This window comes from Biomphalaria glabrata, chromosome 6 (assembly GCF_947242115.1).
Source record: "Biomphalaria glabrata chromosome 6, xgBioGlab47.1, whole genome shotgun sequence".
Classification (NCBI taxonomy): domain Eukaryota; kingdom Metazoa; phylum Mollusca; class Gastropoda; family Planorbidae; genus Biomphalaria; species Biomphalaria glabrata.
This window is the reverse complement of record NC_074716.1, coordinates 38,461,310-38,482,255: the sequence shown is the minus strand read 5'-3', so window position 1 is coordinate 38,482,255 and position 20,946 is coordinate 38,461,310. Positions and strand designations below refer to the sequence as shown.

At 36.0% G+C, this 20,946-nt stretch overlaps 1 protein-coding gene and 2 non-coding genes across 3 annotated transcripts; 1 reads left to right on the top strand and 2 right to left on the bottom strand.

Annotated features, from left to right (window-relative positions):
* Window positions 1–698: 698 nt before the first annotated feature.
* Trnae-uuc (transfer RNA glutamic acid (anticodon UUC)) lies at window positions 699–770 on the bottom strand. Its single transcript has one exon. It is a non-coding gene; the product is annotated as a tRNA-Glu (tRNA).
* A 1,089-nt stretch (window positions 771–1,859) lies between these two features.
* On the bottom strand, window positions 1,860–1,931 carry Trnae-uuc (transfer RNA glutamic acid (anticodon UUC)). The gene has a single exon. It is a non-coding gene; the product is annotated as a tRNA-Glu (tRNA).
* A 12,657-nt stretch (window positions 1,932–14,588) lies between these two features.
* On the top strand, window positions 14,589–20,550 carry LOC129926820 (uncharacterized). Its single transcript, XM_056033139.1, has 2 exons — window positions 14,589–15,783; window positions 18,782–20,550. The coding sequence occupies exons 1-2, from the start codon at window positions 14,589–14,591 to the stop codon at window positions 18,796–18,798; spliced, it is 1,212 nt and encodes a 403-aa protein (XP_055889114.1). The 3' UTR covers window positions 18,799–20,550.
* The last annotated feature ends 396 nt before the right edge of the window (window positions 20,551–20,946 follow it).

Here is a 20,946-nt window from a genome sequence, read left to right as displayed (position 1 = left end):
ACATGCTACTGACAGCCAATGTAAGTTTTAAACTTATACCCTTAAATTGGAGTCTAAAGGCTCTACCACTTCAATACCTCCAGACCTCCACTGTTGTGGTAATGAACAGACAAGACCTACGTAGTCCTTAAGAGAGCCCTAATACTGTTTCAACCATTTATTTGTTTGTGTGGGAAAGTGAGGGGGATTTCAGGGGAACATTTTATTTTTTAAGGTGACCTATTGAAATGATGGCTGGACATCAATGGTCGAATGTCCATATTTGTCCAGCACACATGGTCAAGAGTCGATACATGGGTTTGTGTAAACAAGACAGCCCTGAAGATGTCTCTGAGCGAGAAAGAGTCGATGTGAAGGACAGATCAAGCAAAGACACAGAGACAAGAAAACACACAGAGAAAGAGAGAGAGAGAGAGAGAGAAAGAGAGAGAGAGAGAGAGAGACAAAGAGATAGAGAGAGAGAAAGAGATGGAGAAAGAAAGAGAGAGACAAAAAAACAGAGAGAGAAAGAGCAAGAGAGAGAGCAAGCAAGAGAGAAAAGGGGGGGGGGCGGGAGGAATATAATACAAACGTATTCAGTCGGAGCAAGAGAAAAATAAATCAGACATAAAGGATGAAGTTGAAGCCCATGTGTTTAATAATATTGTTTTTTAACTTGAGTATAATTAGTAACTATTAGAAAAAAAAAAAAAATTTTTTTCCCATGCCGGGAATCGAACCCGGGCCGCCTGGGTGAAAGCCAGAAATCCTAACCACTAGACCACATGGGATTATACACGAAATGGCTAGTCCAGTAAGTGACCATTAGACTAACATTTTTTTTCAAGCATGAGATATTACAACAAAGAAGTTCAAGCAGAGGCGTAACAAGGTGAGGGCGGGTCGGGTAGAATCAATGGGCTCTGGAGTGTAATGGATGCTAAATTGGATATCAAAACAAAATTAGAGCATGCCAGCATGGAATGGGGTTGCCTGAGCTAGGCAGGAAAACCAGTGACTTGGCAGAATTTAGGTCTTTGGCGTCACTAAATGCATGCCGCGTAGGACGAAATCATCTTCTTTTTTGAAGTAACGTCTGTCAGATAAAATAAGAAAATAAAAATCCTATAATTCTGTTGATACGTTCGTTGCCCTGGGTTACATTACCTGTACATTTTAGAGTACTTAATGATGTCTTTTTTTCTAAGCTATGTCTGTCCGTCTCATTTGGTTTACATTTTTTTGTTCGAGTTTCTTGAATGTTCAGTCACCAGTAGTATTGCGACCCACGCCAAGAAAGAATCAGGTGCTAACAACCAACATTATAGATCACTCGACCACTAAGCAAAACAAAAGTAAATTTTAAAATGTTGCATATTCTATGAAATAATAATAATTATAAGAACAACAAGAATTTATCAAATAAATAATTAAATAGATTTTAAATATTGAATAACAATTTTGGCATCATTTTGTTAACAAATAAATAAATTTACTAAATTTTGTAAAATTAGAATATAGAGTAGTGATGACTCACACTTACGAATATAATAAAATGTAAAAAAAATATTTTTGTCCTTGTATTTTGTGTACTATTTGGTAATAATAAAACCTTGTGCATCTCTACTAGATCAAAGTCATATTATTACTATCTTCCAATTATTGTTCAATTAGTCAAAAGAGTGAAATAGATAGATTACAGGTGGATCTACCTAGACCATTGACATACTGCATTTATTTTCGGACGATGAACAATATATTAGACTTGAAATTTTAAGCACAGAAGCCTGCACTGTATTTTTGTTTAAAAATTCATTATATTATCGTAATAAAATCTATGTAGTCAAAATAATGAAGAAGTAATTATTTAAAACATAATGTTCCCATGCCGGGAATCGAACCCGGGCCGCCTGGGTGAAAGCCAGGAATCCTAACCACTAGACCACATGGGACCACATACCTGGTTAACAGATATAACATCTTATGGATTATGATTATTGATGTTTCGAAAAAAATAGGAGGGGGGGGGGCTTTTGTGTCAAACTGCACAAGCCTTATGCAGACGTTCAGAAATGTTAAATCGCTCTTCCGTGTCAGATCAGAGGGAGGAGGGGCGGAAGGCGAGTGGTAAAAAAACAAACAAACTTGGACATAGTGGACACGTTGAATTATATATCTGTGTGGGGGGTGTAAACTTAGACATAGTGGACAAGTTGAATTATATATCTGTGTGTGTGTGTGTGGGGTGTAAACTTAAACATAGTGGACAAGTTGAATTATATATCTGTGTGTGTGTGGGGTGTAAACTTAGACATAGTGGACAAGTTGAATTATATATCTGTGTGTGTGTGTGTGGGGTGTAAACTTGGACATAGTGGACAAGTTGAATTATATATCTGTGTGTGTGTGGGGGGGGGGTAAACTTAGACATACATAAGTCAAAAAGAATATCGTAAAAGTAGGCCGACCATTTGTTTTGTTTACGTCTTACACCTTGAGATTTGAACTTTCCAACTTTCAATGTCGACTTGTCTACACTACTTCCCAGAGGACGTTCATTAGAAATTGGGTTTATTCACAGGTCTGTACGACGTGGTAACGAATATTTGGTCTAAACTGCCCACAGGCTGTGACGTTGCAGGTCAGTGTTCAGGCCTTCCATAAACTTTAGCGAGAGCTGCCTGGTGTGGAAACCACTGCGCAGTAGATCTCAGAGATAGGTCTGGTTGTCTGAACCCTCTAATGAGAACAAAGAGGAAGTAAACCAAATTAAACGGAAGTAAACTATTTGTGTCTTTGAAATATGTATACACAAATAGTCTCTCTGTTTGTTAGTATAATGTAACCATAGACATAAATAAATATAGACTGGCCGAAGGAAGTAACTTCATGTAACTTGAAAACATGTATACCTATTGTATTCGGATTTCCGAATTTGAAAAATTGCATCATCTTCAGTCTTAGAGATTAAAAAAAAAACACTTGTGAAAATAATGTAATACTTATATAGGTTATGGCTGAAATAGATATGAATACTTAACTTTTATACTGCTCATAAATGCTGTATAATTAAGTACACAAAATTGCAAGTCACAAATTTTCGTTTCATAAAACTCTTTAATCGGCCAGTCTATATTTATTTATGTCTATGAATGTAACAAAGAATTAATCAACACTTGGTACGCCATTACCCACGTCACCTTGTACAACCGTAGTTATTAGTTTATAGGTCACTGGAGACATTACATTTGTCAAACATTCTCCCTCTTGTTCGTCATTCTAAGAAACATCAACAATGCCATTCACCCTGAATCTACCTCAGATTTAAAAATAAGAAATGGAATTTTAAAAAACCTGACATAGTCGCACATATCAATCATACCAATTAGTTTGAACCAGTCATGTAATGAGTTGGTAATAGATCTAGATTCTAGACTCCCAAATAAACAAGAATAAATCTCTCCGATTAGAAATAGTTTTACTAATTGTTTTTCGTTTGTCTAAATCCAGTTTGGGAAAAGTGTGTCGTGGATGTTACCCTGATCGTTTATGCATTTATTTAAAAAAAAAAACAGCTTAACGACCTGAATTCGAACGCGATGGTTGTAGCCTCCTCAAGCCAATAGACGAACCACTGTGCCGGCGAAGTGCTTATAAAATTAGAGGATCTATTGTTAGTTTCAAACTTTAAAGCGGCGACCTATTTCTGTCTTTAAAGTATAAAGGGGACTTACTCAACTTCTACCACCACATCAGTCAAGTACAATTTCTTGCCCTTGTTCGAGACCAAACAAAATAATTAATTTGCAATAGTTAATTAACTATTTGTTTTTTGTTTTTTTTTAAATTGATTTTTGTTTTGTCAGGTAAAAGAAATAATATAGCAAAATTTCAACTTGATCCGAGATTGGGTGTTTGAGAAATTAGTGTACTAACTTTTTACCAGACAGACAGAGGGAGTTCCAATAAGCTTTGTAGAAAAAAAAACTATTAATATATAAGTATAACAAAAAATACAGAAAGGTTTCAATCTTTAATAAAACAAGAAAAAACAAACTGTTGTGTCCAAAAAGATTTTGCTTATGTGAAAACTACTGGATAACACCAAATAAAACTACTGATCTAAACGAAGTAATACAAAGTACAGAAATATCTGTTACACGTCTCTTACGCTTCTGTTTTTGTTTGTTTATAAATGGTATACATAGCAATGCGAGTATATTTTTGTAGGTCAAGGTTGAATGAGCTGAAACTAAGTGGCCTCTTTTCTGACCCCTCACACATTGAAGTCATCACTATATGACCCCTCACACATTGAAGTCATCACTATATGACCCCTTACACACTGAAGTCATCACTATATGACCCCTCACACATTGAAGTCATTACTATATGACCCCTCCTCACACATTGCACTTATTACTATATGACCCTTCACACATTGAAGTCATCACTATATGACCCCTCACACATTGAAGTCATCACTATATGACCCCTCACACATTGAAGTCATCACTATATGACCCCTCACACATTGAAGTCATCACTATATGACCCCTCACACATTGAAGTCATCACTATATGACCCCTCACACATTGAAGTCATCACTATATTAACCCTCACACATTGAAGTCATCACTCTGGCCTAACTCCAAGCTTCGGTTGCCTCCTCTGACGCGACTGAAATGGGTTTTAAAAATTTGACCAATGTCGGGACCACTCCGTGAGATGGCCGGCTACCCGATCTTTTAAGACCAGGAATTTCGGACTTAACACGTTCCTGGCATGAGACTTTTACTTCGTATTAAATTTGGTCACGTGAGGTGCAAGTTTAGTTTGATATTGTAACGAATAGTTATGTTTTGTAACAAGTAGTTTAGTTTGGTTTTGTAATTAATAGTTTAGTTTCATATTGTAACAAAACGTTTAGTCTGATATTGTGAAATAAAGTTAAGCTTGATATTGCTACAAACATTTTAGTTTGATATTGTCATAAACAATTTGATATTGTAATAAATAGTTGGATATTGTAATAAATAGTTGGATATTGTAATAAATAGTTAGATATTGTCACAGTAACTCTATAATGAAATGTATCAAGAAAACAAAACGTCCTACATCAGGGTAGTTTTATAAGTCACTCGATAGGATTGAAATGTATCATCTCACTCGAAGGGAACATGTTCCTATATTGAGATTTTATTACTGAAAAAACAAGTCAGTTATTTATTAATTATATGTAAATGTAAATATGTAAAGTAGAGTAATTTGTCAGAACAAAAATTATAGTACCTCCACTAGTCAATCATCAATCAGTCAGTCAGTCAGTCAAAAAGTTGATTTGAAAATGATAGCTTAACTGTTATCGTTAGAGTTTTGTCTTTCACTGCCAGAGATATGCGATGTGTTCTTTTCTTTTTAGCGGCCCCCGAAAGGGGAAAAGACGCTAGTAGTTTTGTGTGCAATGTCCGTCCTTTAACACATTTATGTAAACGGTTTTAGATTTTCTGTCAAAAAATTTTTTTTCTTACAAATGTATTGCTAAGTTATGCAAGTTCTGTCATATAATTATAACGTTTACAAAATAAAAATGTTATTTTTTTCAAAGAGAAAAAAAATATTTAATATGCATATAAGTGGAACATAATTTAAAACAACAATTAATAAATAGTTTTTTCCTATTATCGCGTGAACTACAGGGTATCATCTATAATATATAAAACACTTAACTAAGGATATTTTATATAATTTCTTTTACGAAATATTTTTTTTAATGAGGCTTTGAATAGGAGATTGACCTTATACAAAACAATAAGATCAATAAGATAATCATTATAAGACATCAGTTAGGCCAGGTTCACATCTGACTTTACATTCACTTTCACCTATTCCTTGGTCTGCTGGACTGTTGGGACACCACACAAGATCTGTCAACCTTCTTTCTCCATTCTTTTCTGTCATTTGCCTTTGTTAGAATTTCATTCTGATGTTCTTTCTGAAAATATTGAAACCTGCCTGGAAGGACCACTTCAGGGGCCGATTTTGAGTTTGTGTTTCCACACAAACTGTCTTTGTATCCTTGTTTAAAAATTGTATTTGTCTGTCCTTATTTCTCCAGGTCTTACTTTCTTGTTTTTTCTTGATTGTCTGCATCAGTCACTCTATATCGCGCTTGTCTGAATGTCCTTATTTCTCCAGGTCTTACTTTCTTGTTTTTTCTTGATTGTCTGCATCAGTCACTCTATATCGCGCTTGTCTGAATGTCCTTATTTCTGCAGGTCTTACTTTCTTGTTTTTTCTTGATTGTCTGCATCAGTCACTCTATATCGCGCTTGTCTGAATGTCCTTATTTCTAACTCTCATTCTTTCTCTCTGGAGGCGCCTCAATTTATCCTGACCCCCCCACCCCTGCACGACGTAGAGGATGCTATTGTGTGGCTGTACATTAGGAGGGGAACAAAAAGAAGACCAAAAGGCAGCAGCACGTGAGTCAGTAAGATGGGGGCTGGGGGTGGAGGAGGTCACTTACCATTGCTTACACTTATCTTAAATCAAGTGTGACTGACACTTTGACTTGGTACTGTGTCTAGGATGGCGGGGAGGGGGGGGAGTCAACAAATTAGTTTCACTTGCTGGAGGCGCCCTCTCATCTACCACCACCATCACCCTCAAGGGGAAAAACAACAACATTATTTTAAAAAAGGTTACTTTTGTACTTCTACTTACAAAGTGAACTAAAGAGCTGACGACTATCTCAGCTACCACATTGGTTTGTTCTGTTCATTCGAGAACGGAACATTCGTTTCTATAGTGAAATAAGACTGGGAAAAAAGAGGGGGAGAGACGTTCCTAGCCAGCTTACATTTAGAAGTACTTATATAACCAGAGACACCAAAATAGGATTTGGCCATAAAGCTCTGACCATTCATCTACAACGTACCAACGAAAAATTATTTTAAATTGGATAGAAAGTTTTGGTTTGAGTTAGGTTTAATATACCCCAATGTATGGCGACTGTCTAAATGCGTATTGTGGCAATACCAGGTGGGCCAGCACCAAAATGGGCTGGTGTCCAGACGTCAAATGGAACTCATAGAAAGCAGCAATGCCCTCAATACATCGAAAGATTTATGAAATATCCATTGCGATTGGCAAGACAGTCAGTTTTAAAAAAAATAGTTTAGGGCGGATTTAATGATAAATCAGGGCCAATTTTGACACCCCAGCCCGCCTGGGTTATATGAAATTCCTCACGTAAAATTATTGCTAAATAATAACTAAATAAACCAAATAATAATCCAATCTTAGTTGTTAAAACCCTTTTATTGAAGCCCATATTGAAAACAAACTCTCTTTAAACATTATATTAGAAACTAAAAGAACAAAAAATCACATATTATATAAATCACAAACAAATCAAAGTCAATGTCAAAAGCTTTTCTTTCTTTGATTGTTTGGGATTGGCTAAAGAAAGCAAAGTCTGGAGGTAACAGCTGTTTCTCTAAACAAACAAAACCGACGCCCCTCTGATCAAAACATCTAATTGCTAATCCAGATTTATAGTCGCGTAGAAAAAAAAAGTAGCTTTACAATTTTAAACCTAAAATCATTAAAAAAAAATAAATCATTAAACCTTCGAAAAAAAAAGATGAATTGACGAAAACATGTCTGAAAATAATTTTATAGGCGGCCGTATCGTGTGACTGAGTGGCTTATATACACACACCCATATATTATGATTTAAGCTATAGCCGATCCGTGGCGTAGCATACGCCACTATTTAGTGACGGGTGAATACTTTGTAGAGAATTATATATATCTAGAGAAAATTACTTGTTCTCCCCCCCCCCCTTCCCTCTTTGTTTTTCTGAGCCGCGCTCTCTGTCGCCGCGAAAGCTACGTGGGGTAACTCTTTTCCGACTTGCAGAAATAAAAGAGTAATCTTTTCATGACTTTTTCATCGAGAGTTAGAGAGTCGGCGTGAGTGCATGTTCCGCATGGTTGGGCGACGTAGATAATTATAAATATAGATAGATATATATATAAGTGCAGGGCCGACACTAACGATAGCGGGGCCCTATGCGAAACGGATTGCGCGGGGCCCAGTCTGGGTAGGGGTAAGCATAATGTCAAAATTAAGATTTTGTATTAGAAAATACACTCGTCTTTGCAATTAATTATTATGAAATAAAAGCTGACAGTGCAGGTTTTTGTTTATCGCACGGCACCCCAAAATGACATTTTTTTCAGGAGATTGTAATAATTTCATGAGATTTACAGGACTTTTTCGAATATTTTGCAATTTTGGGAGATTTCCAGGAGGCCCTGTTATTATATATAAGTTATAATGGTTTAATTCAAAAATTTACACATAGAATTAGCGCGGGGCCTACAAAAGAGCGGGGCCCACTGCGGCCGCATAGGTTGGTTATGGTTAGAACCAATTGAGTTGTAGAAGAGATCAATACCAGTGTGGTCAGCGGGTGAGAAGAAGTGTAGGTTGTCTGGTCAGGAGGAAGTCTTGTGAGGAAACTGTGGAAAGGGTCATTCCTGTTAGTGAGACAACGAGAAGCTAGAGAACCTGTGTTAGTGGCAAGATAGTGAACCATGTAGGTTGTAGGAGCATTAAGACATGAGCGGCAACAGTGAACCTTGTATGTTAGTGGAAGGTAGAGGCGGCGACAGTGATCCCTGCAGGCCAGATCTAAATGAACTCATAGCCAACAGAGATATTTATGTTCAATGTGATTGTCTCACATCTTTGATCACATGTAATAAACATCACTCTTCACCTTTATCCTTAGTTCACATGTAATAAACATCACTCTTCACCTTGACCCTTCGTGGAGTGTTTTTCTCTAGATTTGTTTCAATGTATACTGTATATATGATCATGAGTATATATACTTAACTTGGCTACCATATTAAGAGACTTGTGTTAGAATTATGACCTGGAATTTCTAATTGGATATCTAATTCGAGCTTTTTTCTCCCATGGACAGCACGGATGCCCCCCCCCCCCATCCTCTCCAGAAGAAGTGATTGGATCAGCACTGAACTTGTTAATTGAAAGACCCAGCTCTGAACTTGTTAATCGAAAGACCAGTTACTCAAAAGCAATTTTTTTTTAAAATTAAAAACCAAAAAAAAAAACCCCTCTTGCTTGAATCTACTGATGAGCAAGAATCAACCAGTAAGGATATGCTTTCTATTTAGAGCAGTTTCAATGTCTGCTGATGAATCTTGCTACAAATCTTGATACCTTTACTATACCTTTAAAAAGTCCTGACAGTTGATCTTCATCACATTTAGTCAATGTTCAACTAAAACACTTTAGAAACTGACCATTATGACGTGTTTCTGACTTAGAAATGATTGAGTGTTAAATATACAAAATTAATTATTAAAAAAAAAACAAATCTGTTTGCACAATGCGTCAAAAAAATGCCTAATGTGCAGAATGCGACCTGTAAGTTTCATCTTGCTTACCTGTTTATTATTTTACCAAATCAATAGACTGGTTTCCAATGTTTTATTGCTTTCTGTAAACATTTAAATTTTATTTTTTATACTCGTTTGAGGACAAACATAATACATGGCTATCAAGAAAATAAATTGAACTAAGAGGTATAGAATCTTAAGCCATATTGATTTTATATCCGTTTTTGTAACACCGCAAGGCAGTCAGCTAAATTTTCCGTAACAAACTTTCAGTACCTCGACAACATCTGTTGGGCTTAATCACTACGTCTATAGACGAGTACGAGTGGCTTGGATCAGTGGCTACATATTACTATATTACTATTCACTGTTATAGTTAAATGCCCGTTTTTAGTTACTTAACAACATCTGGGGATTTAAAGAAAAAAAAATGAGTTTAATTTCTGACTCGTTGAAAGCTGTAAGTCAGAAACAGGAACATACCTAGAGATTTAAAACTCATCATTTATTTTTCTCATATTAAGGATGTTTACACTAAAAGTCAATTACAGTTATCTGCTGCTTGCTTACATTTTGATTTTAACAAAGTTTGCATCAACTCACTCTATCGTCTGGTAAATGTTTGTGCTTATTTGGTGGCTGTATTAGTAATTTGTTTGTAATAGTCTCAATCTTCCTTGTAATAGTCTCAATCTTCGTTGTAATAGTCTCAATCTTCCTTACAATAGTCAGGTCATTGAAGTCTTGTTTAAAAAACATTGCATTTGGATTTATATGTTTTGTATGTGTTAATATATTAACAAGATGTCCTGATAAAATGTGGCCGAGTTGGTAGAACACTAAGCTGCTAAACTGATTGTTTTAAGTGCGAGACCCATACTTTTTTTTTTTTTGGGTACTTGTGGCTCCAAACAGTAGCTACGCCACAAGGGAGCGAGCAACAGAAATACATGATCTTGTGGGGCGGTTATAGAACAGGAAGAAGAAATTCCCCGCGGTTAGAGCAGTCTTCGGTGGCCTATAGAGAGCTGGCCAAGGTCCGGAGCGCTGTGCGCTATGTTTTATGTACGACTCCAGTAATGGTCGCAACTCGGTCCACGCCAGGATAAAATACTTTCCAACGGTCAAAGGGGTTATGGCACCTTTGGCACATATACCCTATTCGCCTATTGAAAAATGCTATCAAACCACCTAACACCTGTCTGCCGGGTCGTTTTTTTTGTTTGTTTTTGTTTATGGTTATAGTATTTATATGTGAGCCCTGGTAATGTATTCACTTTCTTCATAAACCTCTATATATTGAAACAACTTTATTAGACAATTTACTATATGGATAAATGTAAAGGGCCTTACAAGATGAGTATATATTTTATTTTATTATATGTTTGTTTTGCGACATTCGGTGTACGTAACAGTTTTGAATGAAGTCCGTTTGAATCACAGACGCTGTCTTTAAGAATCAAGTAGCAGATATCGTCTGGGGCCAGTCCGAATGGAGCAGCCTGCCCTGTACACATTTCAGTCATTGGTACACCAAATTTTCTCAAGTGTATACTCACACAAGTACTGGCAGAGTTGTGTGCCCTATCTCCAGGCTCACTTTGGACTGGGAGACAACTATTCGTTTGCAAGATTATTATCTGCCCTTGATACATCTGCCAGATTATTATCTACCTTTGTTCAACTGTGGTCCCACTGCATGGTATTTTTAAACTTAGTCTCCCCCCCCCCCACACACACACACTTTTTGTGCAAATACGCGGGAAAACCTGGAAATCAATGGACACTTGGGCCCTGGAGAGGGGGAGAGGGTAAGGTAGTGGTGATAGGAAGATTAAGATATCTTGATAGCGTTAGTAACCAACGAAAACACCAGATGGTTGGCAGTTCCATGCTACTGATACTACCGCTGTGCTCCCTCAATTTATCAGAGTGTGAGCAAACAGTCGAAATCGGCTAGTGCACCTCCAGCAAGATGATTTAGTAGATGACTGGCTTGGTGCACCTCCAGCAAGATGTTTTAGTAGATGACTGGCTTGGTGCACCTCCAGCAAGATGTTTTAGTAGATGACTGGCTTGGTGCACCTCCAGCAAGATGTTTTAGTAGATGACTGGCTTGGTGCATCTCCAGCAAGATGTTTTAGTAGATGACTGGCTTGGTGCACCTCCAGCAAGATGTTTAGGTTGTTGACTGGCTTGGTGCACCTCCAGCAAGATGTTTTAGTAGATGACTGGCTTGGTGCACCTCCAGCAAGATGTTTTAGTAGATGGCTGGCTTGGTGCACCTCCAGCAAGATGTTTTAGTAGATGACTGACTTGGTGCACCTCTAATGAGATGTTTTAGTAGATGACTGGCTTAGTGCACCTCCAGCAAGATGTTTTAGTAGATGACTGGCTTGGTGCACCTCCAGCAAGATGTTTTAGTAGATGACTGACTTGGTGCACCTCTAATGAGATGTTTTAGTAGATGACTGGCTTGGTGCACCTCCAGCAAGATGTTTTAGTAGATGACTGGCTTGGTGCACCTCCAGCAAGATGTTTTAGTAGATGACTGACTTGGTGCACCTACAGCAAGATGTTTTAGTAGATGACTGACTTGGTGCACCTCTAATGAGATGTCTAAGTAGATGACTGGCTTGGTACCACTTAGTCACTTTTATTGATATTTTAAATTTCTCGAAAAAGTTTGTTGCTACCAACGTTACCGACGAGATACGTACATCACACGATAAGGTTGACACACAACTTGATGATGCAATGTATTTAGAGACTTAATTCAAAGTCACAGGCTACCTGTTGTACAAGTCACAGGCTACCTGTTGTACAAGTCACAGGCTACCTCTTGTCATTATGTACAAAACGACCCTAGAGCTTAACAGACAGGTATTATTATACCATTATCTACAATACTACAAAGTCTGACTGTAAACATGTCCGAAGATAAACCCTTAGAATGGGACTACATTGTATTTATGTCTTGAAACTGATTTCATTAAGTATCAAAATTTGACAAGCAGGAAACTCTTTAATAAACGGATGCAGAACCTTGATATGTTGACGATGCCCTTGTGTGTAGGGTTTTTATTTCAAGAAATCTTGAGTACAACATCTGGACCACTAAAATGGACTAAGTCTTTAACTCGATGTGTATGACGTTTGGACTTAGGAACTCTACGTGGTCTGTAGTTCCATTTGCGTTGCTCAACAAAATCATTTTAAAAAACAAAGAGAGATAGAAAGAACAGAATTTTAAAAAGTTAATGAAAAAGACATAAAAAAATAGAAAAAGAGAATAAAGTGAAAGAGGAAAGAAATAAATAAAAGGGGACGAAATTGAAGATAGAGAGACTATGTCGCAGTTATCTATGTAACTGTTTAGTAGAATTAGTTCTCTAATTGATAGTGCGGCGTTGATCACTATATTGATGACGTCATTACATTATTAATATTTTCTGTGTAGACTAGAGGACTGAGCTTTTGTTGCTTGTCACAACTTCTAGTGACGTAAATTTAGTGTGTGTGTGATTTGCGTCATTTATCGTCTAGTACAGTCTCTCCATTGTTTTGTACAACCAAGATAGACGTGTGTTGAGAGCTCTGGAATTTCTCCTTGGTTTTTGTTATTGGATAGCCTTAGCATTTGCCTTGGACATTTTCTTGTTGGATTATCTTGACCCCTGTTTAGGGTGAGTTTTATTTTTCATTGTATAGTTTTTCTATTTGAATTCGTTCGTATTTGTAAGTCTATAATTAGACTAGATATAGATGATTAGAAGAATCCTTTCTTTTATCTTCTATAGGGTTTTAGCGTCAAGACTAAGTTTTAGTCATAGTCTCAGTTGAAGACTCTATTGCAAGTATTAGTGTCAAGTCTATATGTTAGACTCTGTGTCAAGTCTCAGTGTCAAGACTTGTTTATTCAGTCTCAGTTCTATATTGAGAGTACAACCTTAGGTCTACAGTCTACAGGACTGAGGTCTTTCTCTCAGTTGGTCGTCTGGTGTGCACGTGAATTTGTATATGAGTCTGAGGTTCAAGATTCCAGACTGCGGGTTGCAGTGGTCAGACCTGATGGTGTAGTGTCAATTATGAACTTCTACTTTTTGGAATTGTCGTCAGTGGACAGTACCTGATCTAGAGGCTAGATCTACATATATTACCAGTTGTTGTTTTGAGATTGAAGGACTATGTGATCCATTGAACTACTTATTATAGTTAAGGTAATATACTATGTGTTTCATAATTATATGAATGTTCTGTATCTAAGAAGACTAACTGGATCATTGTAGATTACATATTATTACATATTGATACTTCATACTATTATTATCAGTCATCATGAATCAGTCATTTGTAAATATATCACAAGAATAAATTTTATTGTTATTTACATCATACACTTAGTTTATTAGTTTATCTACAACTATATGTGTATGATGTGCTTGTCAGGCTGAACTTGAGCCAAAATATTATAAGTTCAGAAAATAATAACAATAATACAAATTGAAATAATATTTAATATTAATAAATATTTGCATTGGAAATATATATAATAATTTGATAAATACAAGAATACAAGAACCTGACAAGTATTTTGGGGGCTCGTCTAAACTGTTAAAGGAGTTATTTGAGGGATTATCTCAGTCATAATTTGTTATATTATTGACAGTTGAATATTTGCTAAATAAATTTCTGTACTTGTAAGAGTATATTTTCAGATTCTAGACACTTGTTTGTGTCACATTACTATTCATAACGGTACTATGTGATTGTACCTTATTACTCAGGAAAGGCATCGTATACATTTTTTGTGTGAGACTTTATTGGTGCCAGTGTATCATATTGTTATTGCTAACATTGTATCTTATATATAATATTTTTTTTTTTAATTTTATACTAATAAGATATAATTTTGTTACATGCCAAACTGATTGGTGGACCTAAATTGGAGCTGTGATCTGTTTGTTGGGATTCTCAAGTTGTCCTGGTGTATCTGGCTGTACCTTGTCATTAATACTCTATCTTCCTGGTGCTGAGGCAGATTCTATCTTCGCAGGAGAAAGCACAGCTAAGTGTATTTTTTTTTGGTTGCTAATAGTATATCTTGTGCTCTAATTAGTTTTTCCGATTTGACCTGTTAAACTTATATTGTTTGGAAATTCTAAGGATGGAGACTAGGTTTTCTATAAATTCACAATTTATAGCGGATGGGCAGGCATTGGGTTTTACAGGAGCTGACTTGCAGAACTATGTGAAGGAACAAAGGGCGGAGGAGGAACGCATAAAGAAGGAGGAGCATGAACGATGGAAAGAAAGGGAAGTAGTGGAAGCTAAAAAGAGGCAGGAAGAATTGGAATTGGCTAGACTTCAGGAGAAAATTGTGGAGAAGGAGTTGCAGAAAGAAAGTAAATCTGAAAACAAAGAAGGAGAACCTAAGATCCAGGATAAACATAGACATATAATTGATAAGTTGGACAAGAGTTTTCAGAATATGAAGGAAGATGATGATTTGATTGGTTTCTTGACTCTATTTGAGGCGGTGGCAACAAGATGTTGTATTGATAAGAAAAGTTGGGCTATGTTGTTATCGTACAAATTGACGTCGAAACTCAAGAATTTTATGCTGCAAGATGATCTGTTTAAGAAGGAAAATTATGATGAAGTAAAGGTTATGCTAATGAGACAGGCTGATATAAATGGAGAAACGTGTAGGAAGAAATTTCACCAAATTAGACCTAAAGAAAATGATTTCAGGGGATATGTAGCCGATTTGAAAAGGGCACTAGACAATTGGATGAAGATGGCGGAGGTAAAGGAGACCATAGAAGGCATGAAAAATATGATTGTGACAGACAGATTATTAGAGAGTGTTTCAGGAGAAGTGTATCGTCAACTTATCTTAAATAAAAGTGATAATGTAGAAGACATGCTACAGGTAATTGAAAGTTTTAAGACTGCAAGTTCAACAAAATCATTATGTAAAGAGGAAAATGTGTATGTAATGGGAGCTGCTGAAGCCACAAGTCAGAATTATGCTAGTGACAGGAAAGTCATAACTTGTTTTAGGTGCGGAAAAGTAGGTCACAGGTCAACGGAATGTTATGTGGGTGGAGCCGGAGTGAAACCAAAGCAGGTGACATATAATAAGGATGGACCAAGACATGTGTCAGGCACAAGGAATGTGTCATATGGAACTTACAGGAGGCAGTTTGATACTAGAGGAAGGAGAATGGATGGAGGGAATTGGAGAGGAGCTTACAATGATGTGAACCATGGTGGAGGAAATAACAGAAGGAATTATTCAGGTGTTGATTATACTAAGGAGAAAAACACAGACAAGTCAAAGAAAGTGCAAAACACAGGTACGCAGAGATGACTAAATTGTTCACGTAAAATTCAAAGTTGTTGTCATTCTAATCTGGCTGATGAAATAGAATATTTTACTCCATGTAGAAAAGAAACTATGTCTATTGTTGATCAGAAATTGAGGAAAAAGTCTGTAGGGAAATTACGTTTTGAAGAAGGATTATTAAATAATAAAATAGTGTCTATATTGCGTGATTCAGGATCTAGTGTTATTGGGGTAAGAAGTTCATTAATTGAATGCAAAGACAAAATTCCAGGTAGCTACAAATTAAAATTGATTGATGGTACTATTAAGGAATATCCACTGGCATGTGTTGACATCAATTCAGACTATATCACAGGGAAATATATTGTAGCTTGTTTTGAAAATCCAGTAGCTGATCTAATAATAGGGAATGTACAAGATGAACAACATAATGAACATATTGGTGCTGCTGTTACAAGAGCAATGAAACAAAAAGAGAATGAGGCTGATATTATGAAACATTCAGAAGTTATTCAAGATTGTTATAAGTTATTTGGATCATGTGAAGATTTCTTGAGAGAACAAGTGAGTGATCCTACATTACAAGAATTATGGAATCGACAGAAGGAGAAGAGTGTGGATAATAAGACAAATGGAAGTGTTCGATTCAAGGTATTCGATAGATTATTGTATCGTGTATTCAAAGGTCAATTAGGTCAGGAAGAGAAACAACTCGTGGTTCCAGTGTCAAAAAGGGAAGTAATTTTGAAAACAGCACATGAAAGTATATTTGCAGGTCATTTGTCAGTTAGGAAAACAAAGTCAAGAATATACCAATATTTCTTTTGGCAAGGAGTTGATAAAGATGTTAAAGACTTTATTAGGAGTTGTGATATTTGTCAACGGTGTAGAATGCCACGAAGATGTGACAGAGTTGAACTTGGAAATATGAATATAGTAACAACACCATTTTACAAAGTGGCAATAGATATTGTTGGTCCGTTGGAGGTTACCGAGAACAAGAACAGATTTATTTTAACACTTGTTGACATTGCTACGAGATGGCCAGAGGCAATACCTTTAAGAAATATTACTACAGAAACTGTGATTGAGGCATTAAACACAATCTTCAGTAGAATTGGTATACCGCACGAGGTACTAAGTGATAACGGAAGTCAGTTCACTGCGGATTTATACAAGGAAGTGTGTAACTTCTACAATATTAAAATAGTGCACTCAACTATTTTTCACCCTTCGTCGAATGGGATGAATGAACGTTTCAATTCTTCATTGAAAAGTTTTCTAAGGAAGGTTACACAAGAGAGTCCAAAGGATTGGGATAGAAAGGTTAGCGCTGCACTTTTTGCTTATAGAGAGGTCCCAAATGAAACTACAGGAATATCGCCATTTCAAATGGTATATGGAAGACAGATGAGAGGACCATTGGCTATTCTGAAACAAGTATTTGTAAACAAAGAGGAGGAAGATGAATACAGGAATGTTTACTCATACTTAATGGATTTGAAGGAGAGGTTATTTCATGTGACATCAATTGCCAACAGAAATAGTGAGGTTAAAAAGCAAAAGTACAAAATTCAGTATGATAGATACTCTACATTGCGCAAGATTGATGAAGGTGATTGTGTATTGATACTTAAACCTCAAAGAGAAAACAAATTATCTGTATATTGGCAAGGACCATTTAAAGTTATAAGGAAGGTATCAAGATTCAATTTTCTAGTAAAGAAGGGAGATAAGTTGAAACTTTACCATATCAATAGATTGATGAAATATCATAGCAGAAGTAAAGATGATACAAGTGAAACTGTTATTAATATTGAACATGAGAACAGTATTTTGTCTGCTAATATGGTGTCTGTTGTGGATGATGAGGAGGAATTTGATGAAGACTTGACAAATGAAGATATTTTACCAAGCATTCCGACATTAGAAATCAACAATAAGAAGCAGACGAATGAAGCCATTTTATCACAATTGAAGGTCAACCCAGATTTAAACTGTAATCAGAGATGTGAAATAATGAAGGTGCTGGATGAATTCAAAGATATAATATCAGACATACCGGGTAAAGCAGATGTGGAAGAATTTAGGATTAAGTTGTTGGACACTAAGCCTATAGCATTAAAGCCATATACGGTACCAATAAATATGAAGGAGAAATTAAGGAAATTGATAGTATGTTGAAGTTGGGTATCATAGGACCCACAAATTCATCATATGCCGCTCCTGTTGTGGTTATTAAGAAACGTGATGGTACACTACGTCCATGCATTGACTACCGTAAGTTAAACAGTGTTACACAAATACCAGCTGAATTAATACCAGATCAAGAAGAGCTATTCAATAAACTCTACAGGGCTAAGTATTTTACTTTAGTTGATTTAACTAAAGGGTATTGGCAAATACCTATAAGTGAAGAATGTAAGGAGTACACAGCTTTTAGAGTTCTGGGGGAACACTACATGTTTCATTACTTACCATTTGGTTTAAGTGGTGCCCCTAACCATTTTAATAGAGTTTTAAAGAGTATTTTAAGAGATATTGAGAATGTATTGTTTTATTTTGATGACATCTGTATATTTAGCGAAAGTTGGGAGACTCATGTTAGAGATGTACAGAATGTTTTCGGTGTATTGAAAAGTCATGGATTTACTCTAAAACCATCTAAATTAGAGGTTGGCTTTACTAACATTAAATTTCTGGGACATAATGTAGGTCGGGGAGAAGTGAAACCAGATAGTAGAAATGTTCAGAAGATCCTGGAGTTTAAACCACCCAGTACTAAGAAGGAAGTAAGGTCATTAATTGGGTTGGTTAACTATTACTCTAAATTTATACCTTGTTATTCAGACTTGGTGTTTCCATTCACAGAGTTATTGAAGAAAGGGAAATCTGTGAGAATTGATTGGAGTAATGAGTGTATTGTGGCACTGAAAAGAATACAAACTTATTTGTGTGAATATCCTATTCTAAGATTGCCTGATCCTTCTCTTCCATTCTTTTTGCAGACAGATGCATCAGATAAAGGCATTTCAGGTATACTTAGTCAGATGAGAGATGGTGTGTTACATCCAGTGAAGTTTGTCAGTCGCAAGTTGTTGCCACGTGAACAGAAATACTCTATCCTTGAGCGGGAAGGACTGGCCATTGTATGGTCGATCAAAAAGCTAGATCGTTATTTGGCAGGAGTGAAGTTTCATCTCCAGACCGATAACAAGGCATTGTCATTCATAACAAATAGTAATTATTGTAACAAAAGAATAACTAGATGGTGTTTAGCACTTCAGGATTATTGTTTTGATTCTGTCCATTTGAAGGGAGAATTAAATGTTTTTGCTGATGTATGCTCAAGACTTGTATAATTTTTTTTGATCCATTTGAGCAATCATGTACTTATGTTATATTAATTTTGATATTGATCAAATTTGATAATGTAACTATGTAACATGCAAACAGTTGTAACTTTAACTGTACAATTTTGAGACAAACATTATTTTGTCTATTGAAGTGTATAATGAAGATTTTTTATTGTTGAGGTAATCATAATGATTATTGGTTGTTGAGGATTTCTCAGTTGTTTTTCTCAGTGAGATTTTGAGGTCTCTTTCTGTAATTCTTGGAAACGTATTTGCAGTATTGATCTTGGTGAAGTTGATTTTCTGGAGAATTTTCTTGCAGTTTTTATGATAACTGGAATTTTTTTCAAAATTGCCAGTTCGTTGAGGAGGGGGAATGTCGCAGTTATCTATGTAACTGTTTAGTAGAATTAGTTCTCTAATTGATAGTGCGGCGTTGATCACTATATTGATGACGTCATTACATTATTAATATTTTCTGTGTAGACTAGAGGACTGAGCTTTTGTTGCTTGTCACAACTTCTAGTGACGTAAATTTAGTGTGTGTGTGATTTGCGTCATTTATCGTCTAGTACAGTCTCTCCATTGTTTTGTACAACCAAGATAGACGTGTGTTGAGAGCTCTGGAATTTCTCCTTGGTTTTTGTTATTGGATAGCCTTAGCATTTGCCTTGGACATTTTCTTGTTGGATTATCTTGACCCCTGTTTAGGGTGAGTTTTATTTTTCATTGTATAGTTTTTCTATTTGAATTCGTTCGTATTTGTAAGTCTATAATTAGACTAGATATAGATGATTAGAAGAATCCTTTCTTTTATCTTCTATAGGGTTTTAGCGTCAAGACTAAGTTTTAGTCATAGTCTCAGTTGAAGACTCTATTGCAAGTATTAGTGTCAAGTCTATATGTTAGACTCTGTGTCAAGTCTCAGTGTCAAGACTTGTTTATTCAGTCTCAGTTCTATATTGAGAGTACAACCTTAGGTCTACAGTCTACAGGACTGAGGTCTTTCTCTCAGTTGGTCGTCTGGTGTGCACGTGAATTTGTATATGAGTCTGAGGTTCAAGATTCCAGACTGCGGGTTGCAGTGGTCAGACCTGATGGTGTAGTGTCAATTATGAACTTCTACTTTTTGGAATTGTCGTCAGTGGACAGTACCTGATCTAGAGGCTAGATCTACATATATTACCAGTTGTTGTTTTGAGATTGAAGGACTATGTGATCCATTGAACTACTTATTATAGTTAAGGTAATATACTATGTGTTTCATAATTATATGAATGTTCTGTATCTAAGAAGACTAACTGGATCATTGTAGATTACATATTATTACATATTGATACTTCATACTATTATTATCAGTCATCATGAATCAGTCATTTGTAAATATATCACAAGAATAAATTTTATTGTTATTTACATCATACACTTAGTTTATTAGTTTATCTACAACTATATGTGTATGATGTGCTTGTCAGGCTGAACTTGAGCCAAAATATTATAAGTTCAGAAAATAATAACAATAATACAAATTGAAATAATATTTAATATTAATAAATATTTGCATTGGAAATATATATAATAATTTGATAAATACAAGAATACAAGAACCTGACAGACTATGCGAGAAAAAAAGAAACAGAAAGACTCAGTAGCTCAGCTCTGTGAGAGACGTGTATGACACTCGGTCATTAAGTCCTCCAATCTAATGAAGCCTGTCCAACGAACGATGTAATGGCCGGGTAATTGCTACAAATTGAAGACCGATGTAGGTTTCAGAGGCCGGGAGGTTCGCTCCCGAGGGAGTCATTGACTTTACC

Bases quoted from the DNA above. Each gene is read 5' to 3' on its own strand.
- LOC129926820 (XM_056033139.1), top strand. From the start codon at position 14,589: ATGGAGACTAGGTTTTCTATAAATTCACAATTTATAGCGGATGGGCAG.